The sequence below is a fragment of the Furipterus horrens genome, unplaced genomic scaffold, assembly GCF_987537825.1.
Source record: "Furipterus horrens unplaced genomic scaffold, mFurHor1.1.pri manual_scaffold_6, whole genome shotgun sequence".
NCBI lineage: Eukaryota > Metazoa > Chordata > Mammalia > Chiroptera > Furipteridae > Furipterus > Furipterus horrens.
The window spans coordinates 184,739,034-184,754,263 of record NW_028327176.1 but is presented as its reverse complement, the minus strand read 5'-3'; the positions used below and the strand labels follow the sequence as shown (position 1 = coordinate 184,754,263).

The following is a 15,230-nucleotide window of genomic DNA, read 5'->3' as shown; positions in this document are numbered from 1 at the left end:
TATTCATATATGTTGTATGCATGTGTTTCAGGCAGAAAAAGCTGATGGATTTGTCAAACTGTCCGAGTTCACTGTGGAGAAAGCATCTGAATGCAAAAAAAAGCAGTAAGTTGTCTATCATTTTTCACAAAACTCTGAGCCAGGACGATCTCCCTTCATAAAGTTCCTTATGTGCTGTGGTGGTTTGGAAGTTACTGACGGTGTCACTCAGTGTCTGAGAACTTTGAGCCTTGTGCATTGGCATCCTGAACAATAACAGAAGCTTGTAACCTCTTGTTTGCAGGAATGTCATTTTGTGGGGCAGAAGGGTTACAGAACCCTGTGGAGTCTTGGCATGGCATGCTGCTGACAACTGTGCCCGGCATAGAGTTAACAACAGGCTCCTTCCAGAATTGGCAGGGAGGTCAGATGTCAATGTCGTGTCTATCTGAAGAGAATAAGTAGTCAAGCAGAATTCTCCAGAGCTGCCTATAAGATGGCAGGACCAGTTACTTTTTCTTAGTTTATAAAATTGTCGGTAGCACCGTTGAAATTAAATTCTCTTGAGATGTCTTAGACTTGGGGATTATACCCTGATATAGTTTAAGTTCGAAAGATTTGAGAATGAGCAGGAACCAAAAAAGTCACTAGCCATGGTCCTCATTCTACTGAGAAGGGAACAGCGCAGAGAGTTTGGACTTGCTAGAACTCATGGGGGCGGGGTGGGGGCTGCCTCTGGATCAGCTAGCCAGACGCCCGGTCACGTGCTCTGGAGAGCGTCCAGCTGCGTTTTGCCTATGTGTCCTCTTCACCTTTCTCTTGTTCTTCCTTATTCCTTTGACATCTTTTCCTGATTTGTTAGAAAAGGGCATTTCCGATTCATCTATGTTACTAGTAGCAGAAATCGATTAGTTCATTTCTAAAACAATGAATAAGCTACTGGAAATTTCAAGTCTTTGCCACTCTGCTGTGGTTGCGCATATCCAGTGATAAATGAGTTTGTGATGATTCTGGTGGTTTTGACCAAATTATTTCTAAATACCTTTGCCCATACTGTAGGACTTCCGGTCTAAATGGTAAAGGAGCAAACACTTTATTATTTGCTCTCTTTAATGTTTTATACTTTGATTTTATACTAAAGGTCTGCCTTATATTTTTTCTTTACTAGAGGGTGGTTGGATAAGATTTTAGGTGGCTTATCACAGTGTGGAAGTTCTGTATTTCCTGTAAATAAATTCTGTACATATCTAAGTTAATTTTCCTGAAGGAGTTTAACCTAAGTATGTTGAAGTGACACCTCTATCACTAAATTTTAATTTATTGTCTCTTATAGAAACATAGGTAGTAAATGGAAATAAAGGAATATGCTCATATGTTTTAAATAGAAACTGTTGATCAGCCAAGACTCAGTCCCGTTCTGGATGTTCTGACATAATAAATTAACCCTCTGTTTTTTAAGTGAAAGAGATATTAGACAATAGGTATTTAATGTGAGTAAATTATTTTTTGTCAATTTACAGAGAAAGTGGGTGAACTTATCACACTTATATTTGACTGATTTATTTTCACACCCAGTGATGATTACAAACACTAATCTCTTACATGTCTTTGCTTTTTTCTGTTAAAGTGCTTTTAAGATCAGCCATCCACAGATCAAGACCTTCTATTTTGCAGCTGAGAATATGCAGGAAATGAACGTGTAAGTAGAGGAAATCACGAAATCCAGTCTTTATGGGAATAGACCTACTGTGGTCAGGAGTTTGAATTTTAAGCGCATGTTCATAGCAATGATTGTTTTATTTCTTTCTGCTGCTTTAAGTATTAATCCCTTTAGCAACTATAACGTCTTCTTGCTTCTTTAGCATTTGGAAGCAATTTGGAAAACTGTATCAAAATGGCTATTTTAGAAACAAATAATGAGATTCTTCTGAGGGAACCATTACATTGAGAAAAAAGACAAAAGTCGTTATAAGAAAATGTTAAAAGAAAGGCTTGCAAGTGTTATGTAACTGACCTCGCTGCTTCAGAATTCTGATCTTTACAGCACTTCATATGTGCTGAGTGATTATCATGATGATTCATGTGTTATTCACCTCTTTGTTCAGTCCCAAATATTTTGCAGAAGATTCTTTCTCAAAATATATCAAATATAAAATTTTACTCTGTTTAAATAAGTGGAATATATGTATCGAGTACTGCCTGCCCCACTTCATCCCCTGCTGGCTTAGATCATGATGTGGTCACAATGGCTGTTATTTGAATGAGGCTGTGTGCGCACACACACGTGTGTGTGTACACATGTATATATTTGAGGTGTCAGAGGGCATTCTATTTAACTTAAGCTCTGTTTTCAGTATTCTTACTGTCTCTTATTAATGTATATAATTAATTAAAATGTCTGTGGGACACCTACTATATGTCCCATGGCAGCAGGTCCTAAGCAATAGAAATAAAGCATACAGACATAATTCCTCCACTCACAGAATTTATGGCTTAATGTATTTTTATTATATATAATGATTTTCTTATCTATCTGCCCTATATAACTTCTCTTTGTCTTCTTGCTCTGGAAACATAAAAAGCAGAGAAGCTGCTTTTCACCAAATATGCATGAGCACACATGTGCACACACGTGCACACACATACCCACAACTTACAGGGTATTCCTCTGCAAGCCTGGTCTGACGAGGGACATTCTCATCGGTCCCCTACACTTATCTTCCTGCCACAACCCTTCCTAAGAGGGCAGAATGGCTTCTTATTGAGAAACCCAGTATTGGAAACAACAGGGCAAGGAATTGACGGCTGAGTCTTTTCAGACACGTCTTTTATTTCCTTGGACAAAGAGAGAGGTTGTTTCTTCCTTTTTCTGCTTTAGCTTTTCCTGCCTGGCTTTCTCAATCGTCTGAAAAAAATAAGAACAGATACACAAAAGGAGAAGATTTAAAAAAATGTCACAGTCAAAACTCTTTCTGTTTTACTTTTTATTTGCATTGGTAACTCTAAATCCTATTGATTAGCAAGCCCTAGGTTTGGAAGGGGTGTGTGGAAAGTTTAAGGTCTTGCCCAGCCGTACTGGGAGCCCTGAGATCGTTTGGAGCTGAGCCACCAAGTGACCCCAAATGGTCTCTGCCACTTCCCCGTTCCCCCTCCCTATAACCCCCCGCTGTCCCTGGCTTCTCTCAAACAGCATCTTGTATCTCCAGCTTCCTTCCTGCCTACATCCTTCCTACCCATCCTGAGGCTGGTTCTTTCAAAGTCGTTCTGTTCTCTCTGACAAGGGAAGAATGAGACTGAATTTATCCGAGAAACAGTTAGTGCTAAGTGTTTTGTTGCCTAGTGAATTTCTCTTCTGGCAGAGCAGAATACATTTGTAAACCAGTCCAAGAGTGAGACCTTTGCGAGGTTATGAAACCGGTTATATTTCAGACAGCTTTGTTCTCAAAAATCACGCATCGGCGTTATTTCACTCCCTGCTTGCCTTCTTCTCCAGTTTATATTTACATTTCTAGTCCATTTATCTTCAATTTTCACGTTTTCCTTTTGCTGAGTGAGATCGGAGAGCAAGTAGAGTTGCATGAGTATTAGCGGAACTTATGATATACACAGTCTGCTTAGTCGGCTGCAAAACCAAAGCCTTTCATAGCTCCCAAAGCCAAGACCTCATTGCCTGTCTGTGCTGTGAAGATCTGTTAATTTTCCTTGAAATTATGTTAGCCTTTATCTTCCCAGCTTACAAACAAGATGTAAATTGAAGTTGGAATGTAAGGTGTCCTAACCCGAGTTGTGAATGCCCTTTATAGTTGAAAATTGTCCATCTGGCTGCTCATAGATTAATGGCCCATTTTGTCTATCTATGCCCAGTGTATGATGATTTCTATTAAGTTTTATTATTCTGAAGATTTTTTTTTTCTAGTAGCCAACAACACAGAATCTCTTTGGGCCTTCAGGGGAACTTCTCTCTCTCTCCCACAAGGCTGTGCAAGTGACGTTGAAGGATCTGTTCTGCTGGAGCAGCTGAAGAGCTGCCTGTCGTACCGGTGGGGCCTTGTAAGCCAGCACATAACGTATCTGGGGGTTTCTTAGTAAGATGCAGAGATGCTGGGGGTGGAGAGAGGGAGTGGTGTTCAGAGAGCTGTGTCCTGTTTTAGAAGTTCTCCTTGAGAAAACTGCATTTTTGGATGGTGACTTTCCTCTCAGGGACAATGAAGGGAAAGGCAATTAAGTTTAATAGAAATGCTGTGCATTCTGAAGGGGCCCTTAATTTGCAAGGATGGGGTAAGTCCCTCAGGTAATGAAAGAGCTAGTTTCTAGACAAAGACTTGGTGGTGGCTCTTTCTCCCAGTGTCTGTGGGAAGAATGTTCTTGTTTGTACATCAATTTCTTAACATTTGTGTTTCCCTAACACACATATTTACATTAAGTCTACATGCAACAAACTCCCAGGAAACATCTGTCATCTTTTATGTAAATATAAGTCTTTTGTACATCCATCTATTTAGCCACAAATAGAAAGTTTTCTCTTTTTTTCTTAGCCAAGGAGGTACTCTAATCCAGTGGGTTCTAGAAAGGAAACAAACAAGATTCTAATCAGTTACCAGTTTTTCACAGCAAGTCACTAGTAGTGGCAATTAAAAGAGCATGGTTTTTAGATAAGGGCTGAGAGGAATCGTTATTTTTTTATTGTCAGTACTCTTCCATTTTGCTATGTTTTTGGATTTTCATGTTCTGGAAGGACCTTAGAAATGCCTTTGCTTGTTTCAGGCATTCTCCATTTAAAACTATTTTTGTTTTGATATGTTAAAATGTTTTCTGTCTATTTTATTTTTAGTTGCTTTCGTAGGGGAGATTCAGTTTACATAACTATGAAATTAGGTAGAAACTAAGAATTGGTGTATTTTGGTATTTTAAAAGTGAACGATTGAATTCATGGTGTTTTGCCTGGTCAATGCTTAGAGTGAACTTTTAAATACTTCTTTTAGTGAAGTAACACATAAAACATATTCTTGTAAAAAATCATATAATACAGAAGTATGTAAAGCGAAAACCTTCCCGTATCTCCAATTTCGCCCTGGGATTAACCACTTTTAACAGTATGCTGTGTGTCCTTCCTGATGCTGTCTTTGTGTACCAATTCTCCTGTGTATGCAGATACGGAGTTTTAAAAGTACATTCAATCAGGCCAATCAGGTTGTTTTTATTTGCTTTTCTCACTTAACACTATGGTAGGATTTTCCCAGGTCGTTAGAAGGCACCCTGCCTGTCTTTCTCTTCGTTCCATTATGACATGCTACTGATGGAATCACTGCCACACTTTTTTTCTCTGTTTTCCTAGGGATGGATGGTTATATCGTATTCATGTTTTTTCTTCTTTCCTTCTTGCCATTGCAAGGCTTGTTGAATTGACATTCTTCTACCTTCATTTGTGTAAATGAAGTTTTGTTTTTGTAGGTTAGATATTTGTAATTAGAATTGTTGGGCAAAAGGGATGAATATTTAAATTTTGAATAGTATCATTGAGTTGCCTACTTAAAATTGGATGTATCAGTTTTCATGTTCAACTCAAGAAAGGATTAATGTGTTTTCTCCTAAATGCTAGAAATCAGAAATATTTAAAATCTTTTGCCCATCTAGTGGTGGAAAATCTTTTCTTGTGTTGGAATATGCATTACCCAAAATACAGTTGAAGCTGAGAACTTTTTCCAGATATTTATTAGCCATTTGTATTTTTTTGTGACTTCCTGTTTCTTTTGTTTATTATTTTGTTGGGTCTTGATGGACATTTCCCAGCTCCTATAGCATGATATGGGCCCAGGTATTGTTCTCACTTTAAGTTACCATTAGAGAGTACATGGTGCTGAAGGGGATTTCAGAATGAGGCTGGAGCTCACCACGGTGGGAGTGCAGCATGCTGAATACTGCATGAGGCCTTGCAGGACTAAAGGAGATGAAAAGTATAAGTGAATCTTTACATGTACGGCATTGTTATTGTTGGTTTGTTGGTATTGGTAGACTCAGGCCACTATTAATGCTCTCGTTTCTCAAAAATAATACACAAAATGGTAAATCAATAGAAGAGATGACATTGACAATTTTTACTTTACATAAAAGTCTTCAAGGAATTAAAAATTTTTTCAGTTAGGAATACCTGTCCAGCTGCAGTCAGATCTTTTCCTGATTAATATAAAAACCCTGGTTTAAAAATGTATCACTTTTTCTTAATAAACAGACATTTTAAGGATTATAGAGGTAAAATTTTAATAGTCAAGTTGATAAACTTAATGACATATTTTGGTGGTTGTTAAAATATTTCAAATGTACAATTGCAAAAGGTATATTTGTCATGTGTCATTTCTTTTTTTTCTCCTTGCAAAGAATGCCCTGAGTAAGGAAATATTGTAAAACCAGAGATCTTAGGTTTTGATATCACAGACTTATGCTATTTCTGGAAATGTTTAGACTCGCTATAGAATTATGACTTAACTTTTTATAATGTCTGGTACAAAACCTTCCTTTGGTGTCTAAGGGAAAGGTCAATAAGTAGGTGACTCATCTCTTGGTCCAAGATTTATTTTCTCTTTAAATTTTAAGTGGTCCAACATTTATTTTTTATTTAAATTTTAGGTGGTTAAACAAGCTTGGGTTATCTGTAATCCATCATGAATCCACTACAAAGGATGAAGGTATGTTCTATTTTAAACTTCTGAAAATTTAGCAAGAATATCAGAATAGGATGAAATGAAATGAAAAAACGATGTCAAGTCCTATGCATAATGCGGTCCTAATGAAACACACAGAGCTTGGCATTTAAAATGCTCTGAAAATATGTAGAGACATTATCACACAGATTTCCCAGCGTGGAGCAGAGCTTCCTATACTGGCTGTGAAAGCTTTTCACACTCACCCACCCGTTAGCAGCTGCGGGCTTCAGTGACGTCTCAAACAATTGCCAATGCAAATGTCTCATTGCCCCACTTACTGGAGTCTTACTCATAGGCATCATCTCATCAGTACCTTAGACAGATAACTTTCATCCCACTGTTTCCTTTCACCAGATGTGGTGCTGAGAATAATTTCCGTAAGTTTGTATGATTGAACCTGAAGGTCAGGTTGGGACACAGGCCCAGTCTCAATTTTTTAGCTCCTTCTGTAGTTTTCAGGGTCCACAGCGACTGGTGTCTAATTCTTTTTAATGGTACAAGTACGCTTTAACATGAAACAGAAAGAGGCATTAGGCTCCGGGGTCCCAGAGCTGATCCTATTCTGACATGCTCCAACCACATAAAATCTGGGAATTGGAACTTTAGATAACAAAATAAAACACCCTTAATTTAAAAAGAGAAAAACAGCAACTTGGTTTAAAACAATTAAGAGTTATGTTACAATACGGTGAAAATCAATGCCGTGTCTCCTTAGTCTTATTTTCCATAAAATAACTTGTTCTAGTTTGAAGGTACATTTATAGATTGTGAAGAAAAGAAGTAGCTATATACAGCCTCTCCTTATCCTGGCGTCCAAGGCCTTCCATGTTATGGCCTCCAGGACCCTTGCAGTTCCTTTTCCCACCATCACTGTTAGGAGACTCCACATGCTTGGCTTAGCCTGCACTGTCGGCCTGGTACTCACAGTCACTTGACGCCATTAATGGTTTTCCTTATCCTCCCAATTTCAGTGCATTATGATTCCTGTGATCAGAATTAATCACCGTTGATTTTATGCTCCCTTAGTATATGACCCACACCTCTTGAGGAATTATTTTATTTTGCTGGAGTTATAGTTAGTCCTTTTCCTGTGTATTGGATGCTCCTCAAGGGCAGAAACCGTGATGTGGACATCCGTTTTCCCCTCTTCACTAATCCCCTTGCACCTGGTAGCTCACTAGATAAGTCCTTTATGAATTGAAGTGGAATTGCAATAGCCAGATGGAGAAACCTCTGCTCATGCATTATGGAATAAGTGAGGATGGCGTTGGCACATTAAGCATGTTCATTTTTGTTATAGAATGCTACAGTGAGAGTGAGCAGGATGATCCTGAAGTAGCTGTGGAGACAGCACCTTCTCTGTCTCTTCTGGTACGTAACGCCGTAATGACGTCATTTGTTCACTGATCAAAGGCATGGGTGTCATTCTTTTCAATTGGGTAGAAATGACCTTGACGGATAAAACTTTAGAACAGGCTAAATCAAGGTACTTAGCAAAGAGCAAGTGCAATTCTCAGGGTGCTGATTTTGAGCCTTCTCCATAGCAACCCTCTGGTATGACAAACTCAAGAGTGTTTGTGCATGATCGCAGATGGTGTCGTTCTGCGAGGATCCGTGTTAATACCAAGGGCTTCTCAGTGATAGACCAGTGCTTGCACAGACTTGTTTTATAATGTTTATTTATACCCTGCTTCCTCATTTTACATCGTGCATATACCAGCTGTAAGTAATATGAATATAAAGGGGATGGGGATGACAGCATACAGGGAAAACTAGAGTCAAAGATGGCAGGGGACCCGGAGCAGGATCCATGCAGGAAATCTGCACATGGAAGGATTCTGTCCACTCATAAAAAAAATCCAAGTTTGATTCTAATCTTTGACAGCATCCAGTGTAATTTCAGGCTATGAATGGATGCTAAGACCGTGGAGCGTTGCTTTATATTGGGATGCTCGCGGGCATTATAGTGATGGCCCCTAGAATGAGTCCAGCAAAGAACTTTGTGGAAGTTGACTTATGATTTTTTATACATACTGTGTATTCAGGACTTATGGAGGTGCTTTAATTATGTAACCATTGACCCCCCCCCCCGCCCCATGTAACTCTGAGAAGTAATATTAGCAACCTGCATTTCATGAATTGCTAATGAGGCCCAGCATCTTTCCATGGATATTGGCTATTTGGGTTTTCTGTTTTGTGAAGTGTCTGTTAAGTCTTCTGTACATTTCTTAGTTGTCTTATTGTTGTTTTGAACTTATAGAATTTATTTATTTATTATTCTATACGTTGGTCTTTGCCAGTTAAAAGTGAGGCAAATCTTTACCACTCCATGGCTTTTACTTTTTTAAAACTGTACTACATGGTTTCTTTTTGTAAACAGATAGTCATAATATCTATGTGCCCAATTTGCCCATCACTTCCATTGTGATAAGTGCCTTTGTTCCCAGTTTATAAAATTGTGCCCTACCCCCAGGACAAGAGGAAGTAGAGATCACTTTCCTCATTTCATGGATAAAGAAACTGAAGTTCAGAGAGGTGGAATGGCCTGGTCACATACCCAGTAAATGGAGCACCTGAGCGGGGAAGCCCGGGCTATCTAGCTTTAAAATATATTCTCTCCACTTTAGCATGACACCTGCTCGTCCATGAACCTAAATAATTATGAGTTCTTGTAGGTTAGAAGGGCTCCTTCACATACCAGACTTCTGCTAGAATTTTCTACCTTGTGCGATAAAGTTTTCATCTATTTTTGTGCTTTGCCAGCTCCTGGATTTAACATTAACTATAATTTAAATAATGACCTCTAATGTTTTTACCCTCTGTCAGTGAAGAATTATGGTCACTTTTCTAATTTACTTGGCTAGCAGCAAAGACCAGAAATAAATATTTCTTGAATGAATATGTTTTTTTAAATCTTGATGAAATAGGATTAGCCAAAAGTAAGCAAGATATAAATAAAATAAAATTTTGAATATGGTACATTTTAGACCTATTTTTGAACAAGATTTGTGATCTGTCTTTTCTTCACACATTCATAGCTTTTCATCGATGTAGTCTTTCTCTTCTAAAATCACTTCCTGAATTTAGAAAAATCTTTCTTTTTCTGTTGATCAAACTTAGTGATATCTCTCGACCATAATGTGTCTCCCAGCTTTGAACAATGTTCTTATTGGATTACCCTTTATTGCTCATCAAGTTGGGTTCAGTAGGTCTTCAGTAGATGCTCCTTGCTGATTTAATAGAGAAGCATATGTTTGAGTTTAATTTCTGTGTGTGTGTGTGTCTGTCTCCCGGTTTATTTCTCTCTCTCCCTCCCTCTTTCTCTCTTTCTCTCTCTCTCTCTGTCTTTTCTCTGTGTTTCTCTCTCCTATTTAACCTGTAACATACAAGGATTTGGTTGGTTCTCCCTCCTTCTCTTCCTGAAAGTCCTTCCCTCTCCTGACCTTTTTATGATTTATTTTAGTGCTAAAATTCTGTAATTTTCATTTTCATGATGTCAAATTAGTATCATGGATTACTTTCCTAAAAGTATTGTCAGGTACCTAAGACTTTATTTGGTGAAAGTAAAAGCAACCAGTTTTCTTCTTAGATGAAGCATCATGGCTGAACTGCATTGTGTAACATTCTTACATGATCTTACAGGGAATGCTTTTGTAAAACAAATACTTGAAAGGGTGCTTATGAGACCAGCAAGTTAGGTCATTGGAGTGGGAAGATTCTTCAGAATTTTGGAGTTATCAGTCAAATGTTATTTCTTCAAGTTCTAGGCTGACCATTTTATAGAAAGCCACTAAGGCTAACATTTTTTTTCTGAAGCAATATATTAGGAATGGATAGATATTGAAGAGCTAGATTTTATTTTTCTTAGAAACAGACTATGTTCCTCCTTACATATTTCCCAGGCAGATGCTGTTTTTGTTTCTTCTTGTTTCTGAAAAACAGACATGTAAGACACTTAGTTAAAATAACATTTAAATTTGTATTTCAACATGAAATTTAAAAAATAATAGCAACTTTTTATCCAGAGGGTGAATTAAGTTGTTGTTTTGGCTCAATTTAGCATAGTCCAGCCGTGACTGAACTATACAAGCCTAAGTGAAAAAAATCCACCCCACCCCCAGTTCCTGCTTTAAGAAAATAGGTAAAAAGCTTTTATTTTGGAAGGATGAACTCAAAAAGTATAAAATCATACTGTTCTGACATTTTTTTCTCAAAAATTTGAAAAATCTTGACTTCCAGTTTTAATGCAATATCTAGTCCTACCAATGGCTATCGAGTAAAGATAAGCAGTAAGACTTCAGCACCAGACCAGTTCGGACCTTTGCTTCTACTAGCAGAATCACACTCCACGTTTCAGGGTCTCCCATGAGTGAGCAAGAGGTTTTTGTTTTGTTCTCTCTTGTTGAGAAGGCTTCACAGGATGGCTAGTGGGCAGGAATCATTTATTTGCAGAAAAATTAGAAGTGGGAGCTTTTGGACAAGCCCAGTAAAAAGCTCAAAATAGTGTCAGTAGGTTTCACTTTGGAAGATCATTTGTAGAAATGAATATCCATGATTCCTTGCAATCACAAATGAGCAAAAAAGGAACCAGCTTTATTTACATTTTAAACCCAATATTATAAGTTACAGAGTGGCTTAAAATGTATAAAAATCATTAAAAAGCTGTCCTACATACAGGGTGGGTGGCAAAAATAGGTTTATAGTTCTTCGTATGGCAAATAATACAATAATTAATGAATAATCTTACAGGAATAAACTTTCATATACTTACAACTGTAAACTTACTTTTGCCCTACTTTGTCTTTTTCCTCTAAATGTGATTTTTAAAAATCATTGTCTGAAAACTTGATCTATGCTTATATGCTTATTAATTCATTTAACAAATATTTGCTGAAAGCCACTGTTCTAAATACTTGGGCCACATCAGTGAATTAAAAAATCACAGATCTTTTTGTGGATCCAAACTTCTTAGTTAAGGGAAACTGATAATAAACAGTCAACATAATAAGTAAACTCTCTGCTCGGTCCGTAGAAAAGGTAGAACAGGGTGAGTGAGGGGGGGCAGGAGTGCTGGGGTCAGGTGTCAGTAATGACTCGGGAAGCCAGGACAGGCCTGAGTGAGAGCTGAGATTTGAGCAAAAGTTTTGGGAGGCAAGGTGAGAGTCAGCCAGCTGGATAGTTGAGGAAGGAATTTTCCAAGCATAGGGAGCCGTTAAAGCCAAGATCAACTTGGCCCATTGAGTGAGGACGCCAGCATGGCACAGACAGGGTGAATAAGGACGAGAGCTGCCGGAAGCGAGAATGGAGTCGTAGTGGCCATGCCGTGTGGGGCCTGTGCCGCTTTGCGATACTTCAGGAGACCTTCGTAAAATTTGAGCAGAGAGGTGGTGTGATCAATTTCCATCGTGAGAGGACCATTCAGGCTGCTGTGTGGGAGAGACCTGGGGAGGTGTGGTGCCCAAGATAGAAGCAAAGACACCTAAGGGAAGGTAGGCAGCAGTCTAGTGAGAGAGTGTGGTGATTCAGAGCAGGGCATGCTTGAGAAACGGAATGCTTGAATTTTGAATATAGTTAGAAAGTAGACCACCTAATAGGTGCACACGAGAGGAAATGAGAAGAAAGTATCTATAATTCCAGCTCTAAGAAGCTTGTGCAGGTCATTTTAACAAAAGAGTCACATATGTTGCTGCTTTTCAGGAGTACCATTCTTTTATATCCAACTGGTGAAAAAAATGAGCTAAAGCAAACCAAAGAAGAGATAAGTAAAAATCAAACCTTGTAAACTGTGGTCCACTGGGCAGTGGCAGAGGAGGAAGTCCTTAAACACAGGAAGTGGTAAAATTAATTTAAAAAATTGAAATTTAATCCTAGAAGGATGAATCTTGCAAGCTAGCTACTAAAGTTCACTTGATTTTTTGATGTGTGCACCCTATAAAATAATAGAAATGCTTGCTAGTAAGATAGTTGTAAGAAAAATGATCAGTCACTACACATTGAAGGAAAACGTGGAAAGAAAATTTCACGCTGTCTCCTCAAGATGCAAAGTCTTATAAGCTCTGTGGTTGAACATTCAACTGATTTTAAGATTACGCTAAAATTGGCTCTTATATTTTTGTTTCTTGCTCTCTGGCAGTCGATCAAAGGATGTGTTGGCTGTCCCTCAAACCATCCCATATCTTCTATTTCCACTGCCACTTGCCCTGTTGGAGACCACATTCACTGTTGCCTGGGTTGTTGAAATAGCAGGTTACCTGTCTTTCTCAGGCTCTAATCTCTTTCTCCTCTTAAAAACCACATCAAAATAAGTCTTCCTAAAGTGCAGTATGATAATATTGATTCACCTGGCAAGGCCTTTCAGTAAATCCTCATTGCTTGTCAAATTAATTCTGGACTCAGTGGCTTGATATTTCAGGCACTGGAGTTGACTTTAAACTGACATTACAGTCTTGTTAATCAACTGCCCCCTGTTTCTATAAAACCTTTCCCGACTTTCCTGTCTCGTACCTGGAACTATAATGTTTCTCCACTTTCATGAACCGCTCACCCCACCCTAATTCCACCTTCTTAATAAACATCTTTCAAGACCAGTTCAAATGTGACTTTCTTCAGTAAAGCTTCCTTAGTCCTTTAAGTCAGAATAGTCATTCTCCCTTCTGAATTCTTTCTGTTCCTTCAGTGCATTGTTTTTGACACCTTTCCATATTTTCATCTGCCTTGTATTATAGATTTTGTGTGTCTAGTATATTTCTCTAATTATTATGTTCTTCAAGTCAGAGCCAGTGTTCAATATATATATATATATATATATTTTTTTTTTTTTACACATAACATTGACTGTGCCTAACACATACTTGAAACTAATAAATACTTATTAATGGACTGATAAATGAGTGGGTGATTTTTGTGACTTCATCCACACCCTCCACAGATTTGTTGCCCTATAGACATTTCCTTGTGAGAATTAGAAAGTTACTACTTTATACTTGTCTAGTGCTTTCATATGGCTTTGAGATGGATGGTTCCTGCTGACTCTCACAAAAGTCCTGTACTAGTTTTACAAGCAAGGAAACCATGTTCCAGAGACGTAAATATAACTTCCCTAAGTATCATTTGCGATCTTAAACTTACATTTTATTAAGGGTCTTCTTTTCTGTTATCTCACTTGTCCTTCTTGATAAATCCGAGTCAGTCCATCAGGCATCTAAGAAACATTTTTGTGTATGGACCGTGCACCAGCTACTGTTGCAGATAAGGGATGCCGAATTGAAATAGTAACTCTTCCCTTGAGCATCTTGAGTTCTACGTTGAGAAGGAAGCACGACATAGTTGTAATTCAAACAAAATAATTTCAAATGCTGATAAATACTATGAAGAAGAAAAAAATAGGGCGAGGTGCTAGGGAGCGGCCGGGGTTGGGAATGGAGGATATTGCTTTGTCCATGACTGCTAGGGAATAGCCTGCCAAGGGAGTGGCATTTGAATTGTGACCAAAATCAGGGAAAGGAGTCAGCCAATGAACAAGCACAGAAAGAGCCTTTCTGGTACAAGGAACCAGAGATTTTCTCAAGGAGCAGAAAGAAGTCCAAGGTGGGTGGAAAGGAGAGAGGAGGGGAGGTGGAAGCAGGTGGTGCTGGAGGGGCTGGTAGGGCTTCATGTTGGCCTTTTCAGCTATAATGAAGACTAGGGCTATTTTTATTTTTATTTTTTCACCTGTATGAGCAGTTACTAGAGGATTTTCAGCAGGGAAATAATTGTGATTTGTTCTATTTTAAACATACTCTAGTTCTTGTTCAGAGGATGGACTGAAGTGAAGAGTGTATGAGCGATAGTGGAGGCATTAAGGCAGTAGAACAAGACTCGAAGGTCAAGTAGCTTCTTCAAGGTCGTGAACACTAAGGGTTGGATTGAGGGGGGAGTCTTTGGCCACTTCATTTCCCATGGTGACGCAGAAGGTCAGCGAGAGGGTAAGGAGTGTACTATACCAAGGTCTTTGGGTTTTAAGGTGATGTACTAGCATATGGTAGAAAGGCAAACAGTCCTCTCTAGGGCCAAACAGCAATTGACTGTTTTTTTTTTTAATTAATACAGCTAATAAAAGTAAAAAAGATCTGTATATATTCCTTTTATTCTCATTTGATTGTATTATGTTTAGTTTTAAGTTATTCCTGTATCTTCCTTTTGAAAATATGCTTTGACTAACATTACTTCAAATTTATATGCTGACTTACTTCCTAATCACAGGCTTTTGGTGGCCATTGAAAACTATTTTTCTCCGTGACAAACTTGTGTTTTTAAAACAGTTCAAAGAAAAAGATTTTAGAGCTAATCGACATGTGAACTATGCTACTTCAATGAATAAAACAATCTTACACAGAAAATCGGGGAGAGTAATATTTAATTTTTAATTTAATCATATACATAGCCTCTTCATTAACAGTCTAATCGTTAAAATCTTTTTCTCTCATTAAAAATAAAATGTTTATAAATACTAAATATTCTGAAATTGTTAAAATGTAATAAATAAAATAATAATTTTTTCCGAGATTGTTG

At 38.0% G+C, this 15,230-nt stretch overlaps 1 protein-coding gene across 1 annotated transcript in view; it reads left to right on the top strand.

Annotated features, from left to right (window-relative positions):
- Window positions 1-15,230, top strand: part of IPCEF1 (interaction protein for cytohesin exchange factors 1) — a 70,233-nt gene that overhangs the window by 23,757 nt on the left and 31,246 nt on the right. Inside the window, exons 3-6 of the mRNA XM_090280002.1 lie at window positions 32-105; window positions 1,607-1,678; window positions 6,604-6,662; window positions 7,981-8,051. Of these exons, the coding sequence (XP_090136128.1) occupies window positions 32-105; window positions 1,607-1,678; window positions 6,604-6,662; window positions 7,981-8,051 (276 nt within the window). The remainder of the gene's footprint in view (window positions 1-31; window positions 106-1,606; window positions 1,679-6,603; window positions 6,663-7,980; window positions 8,052-15,230) is intronic.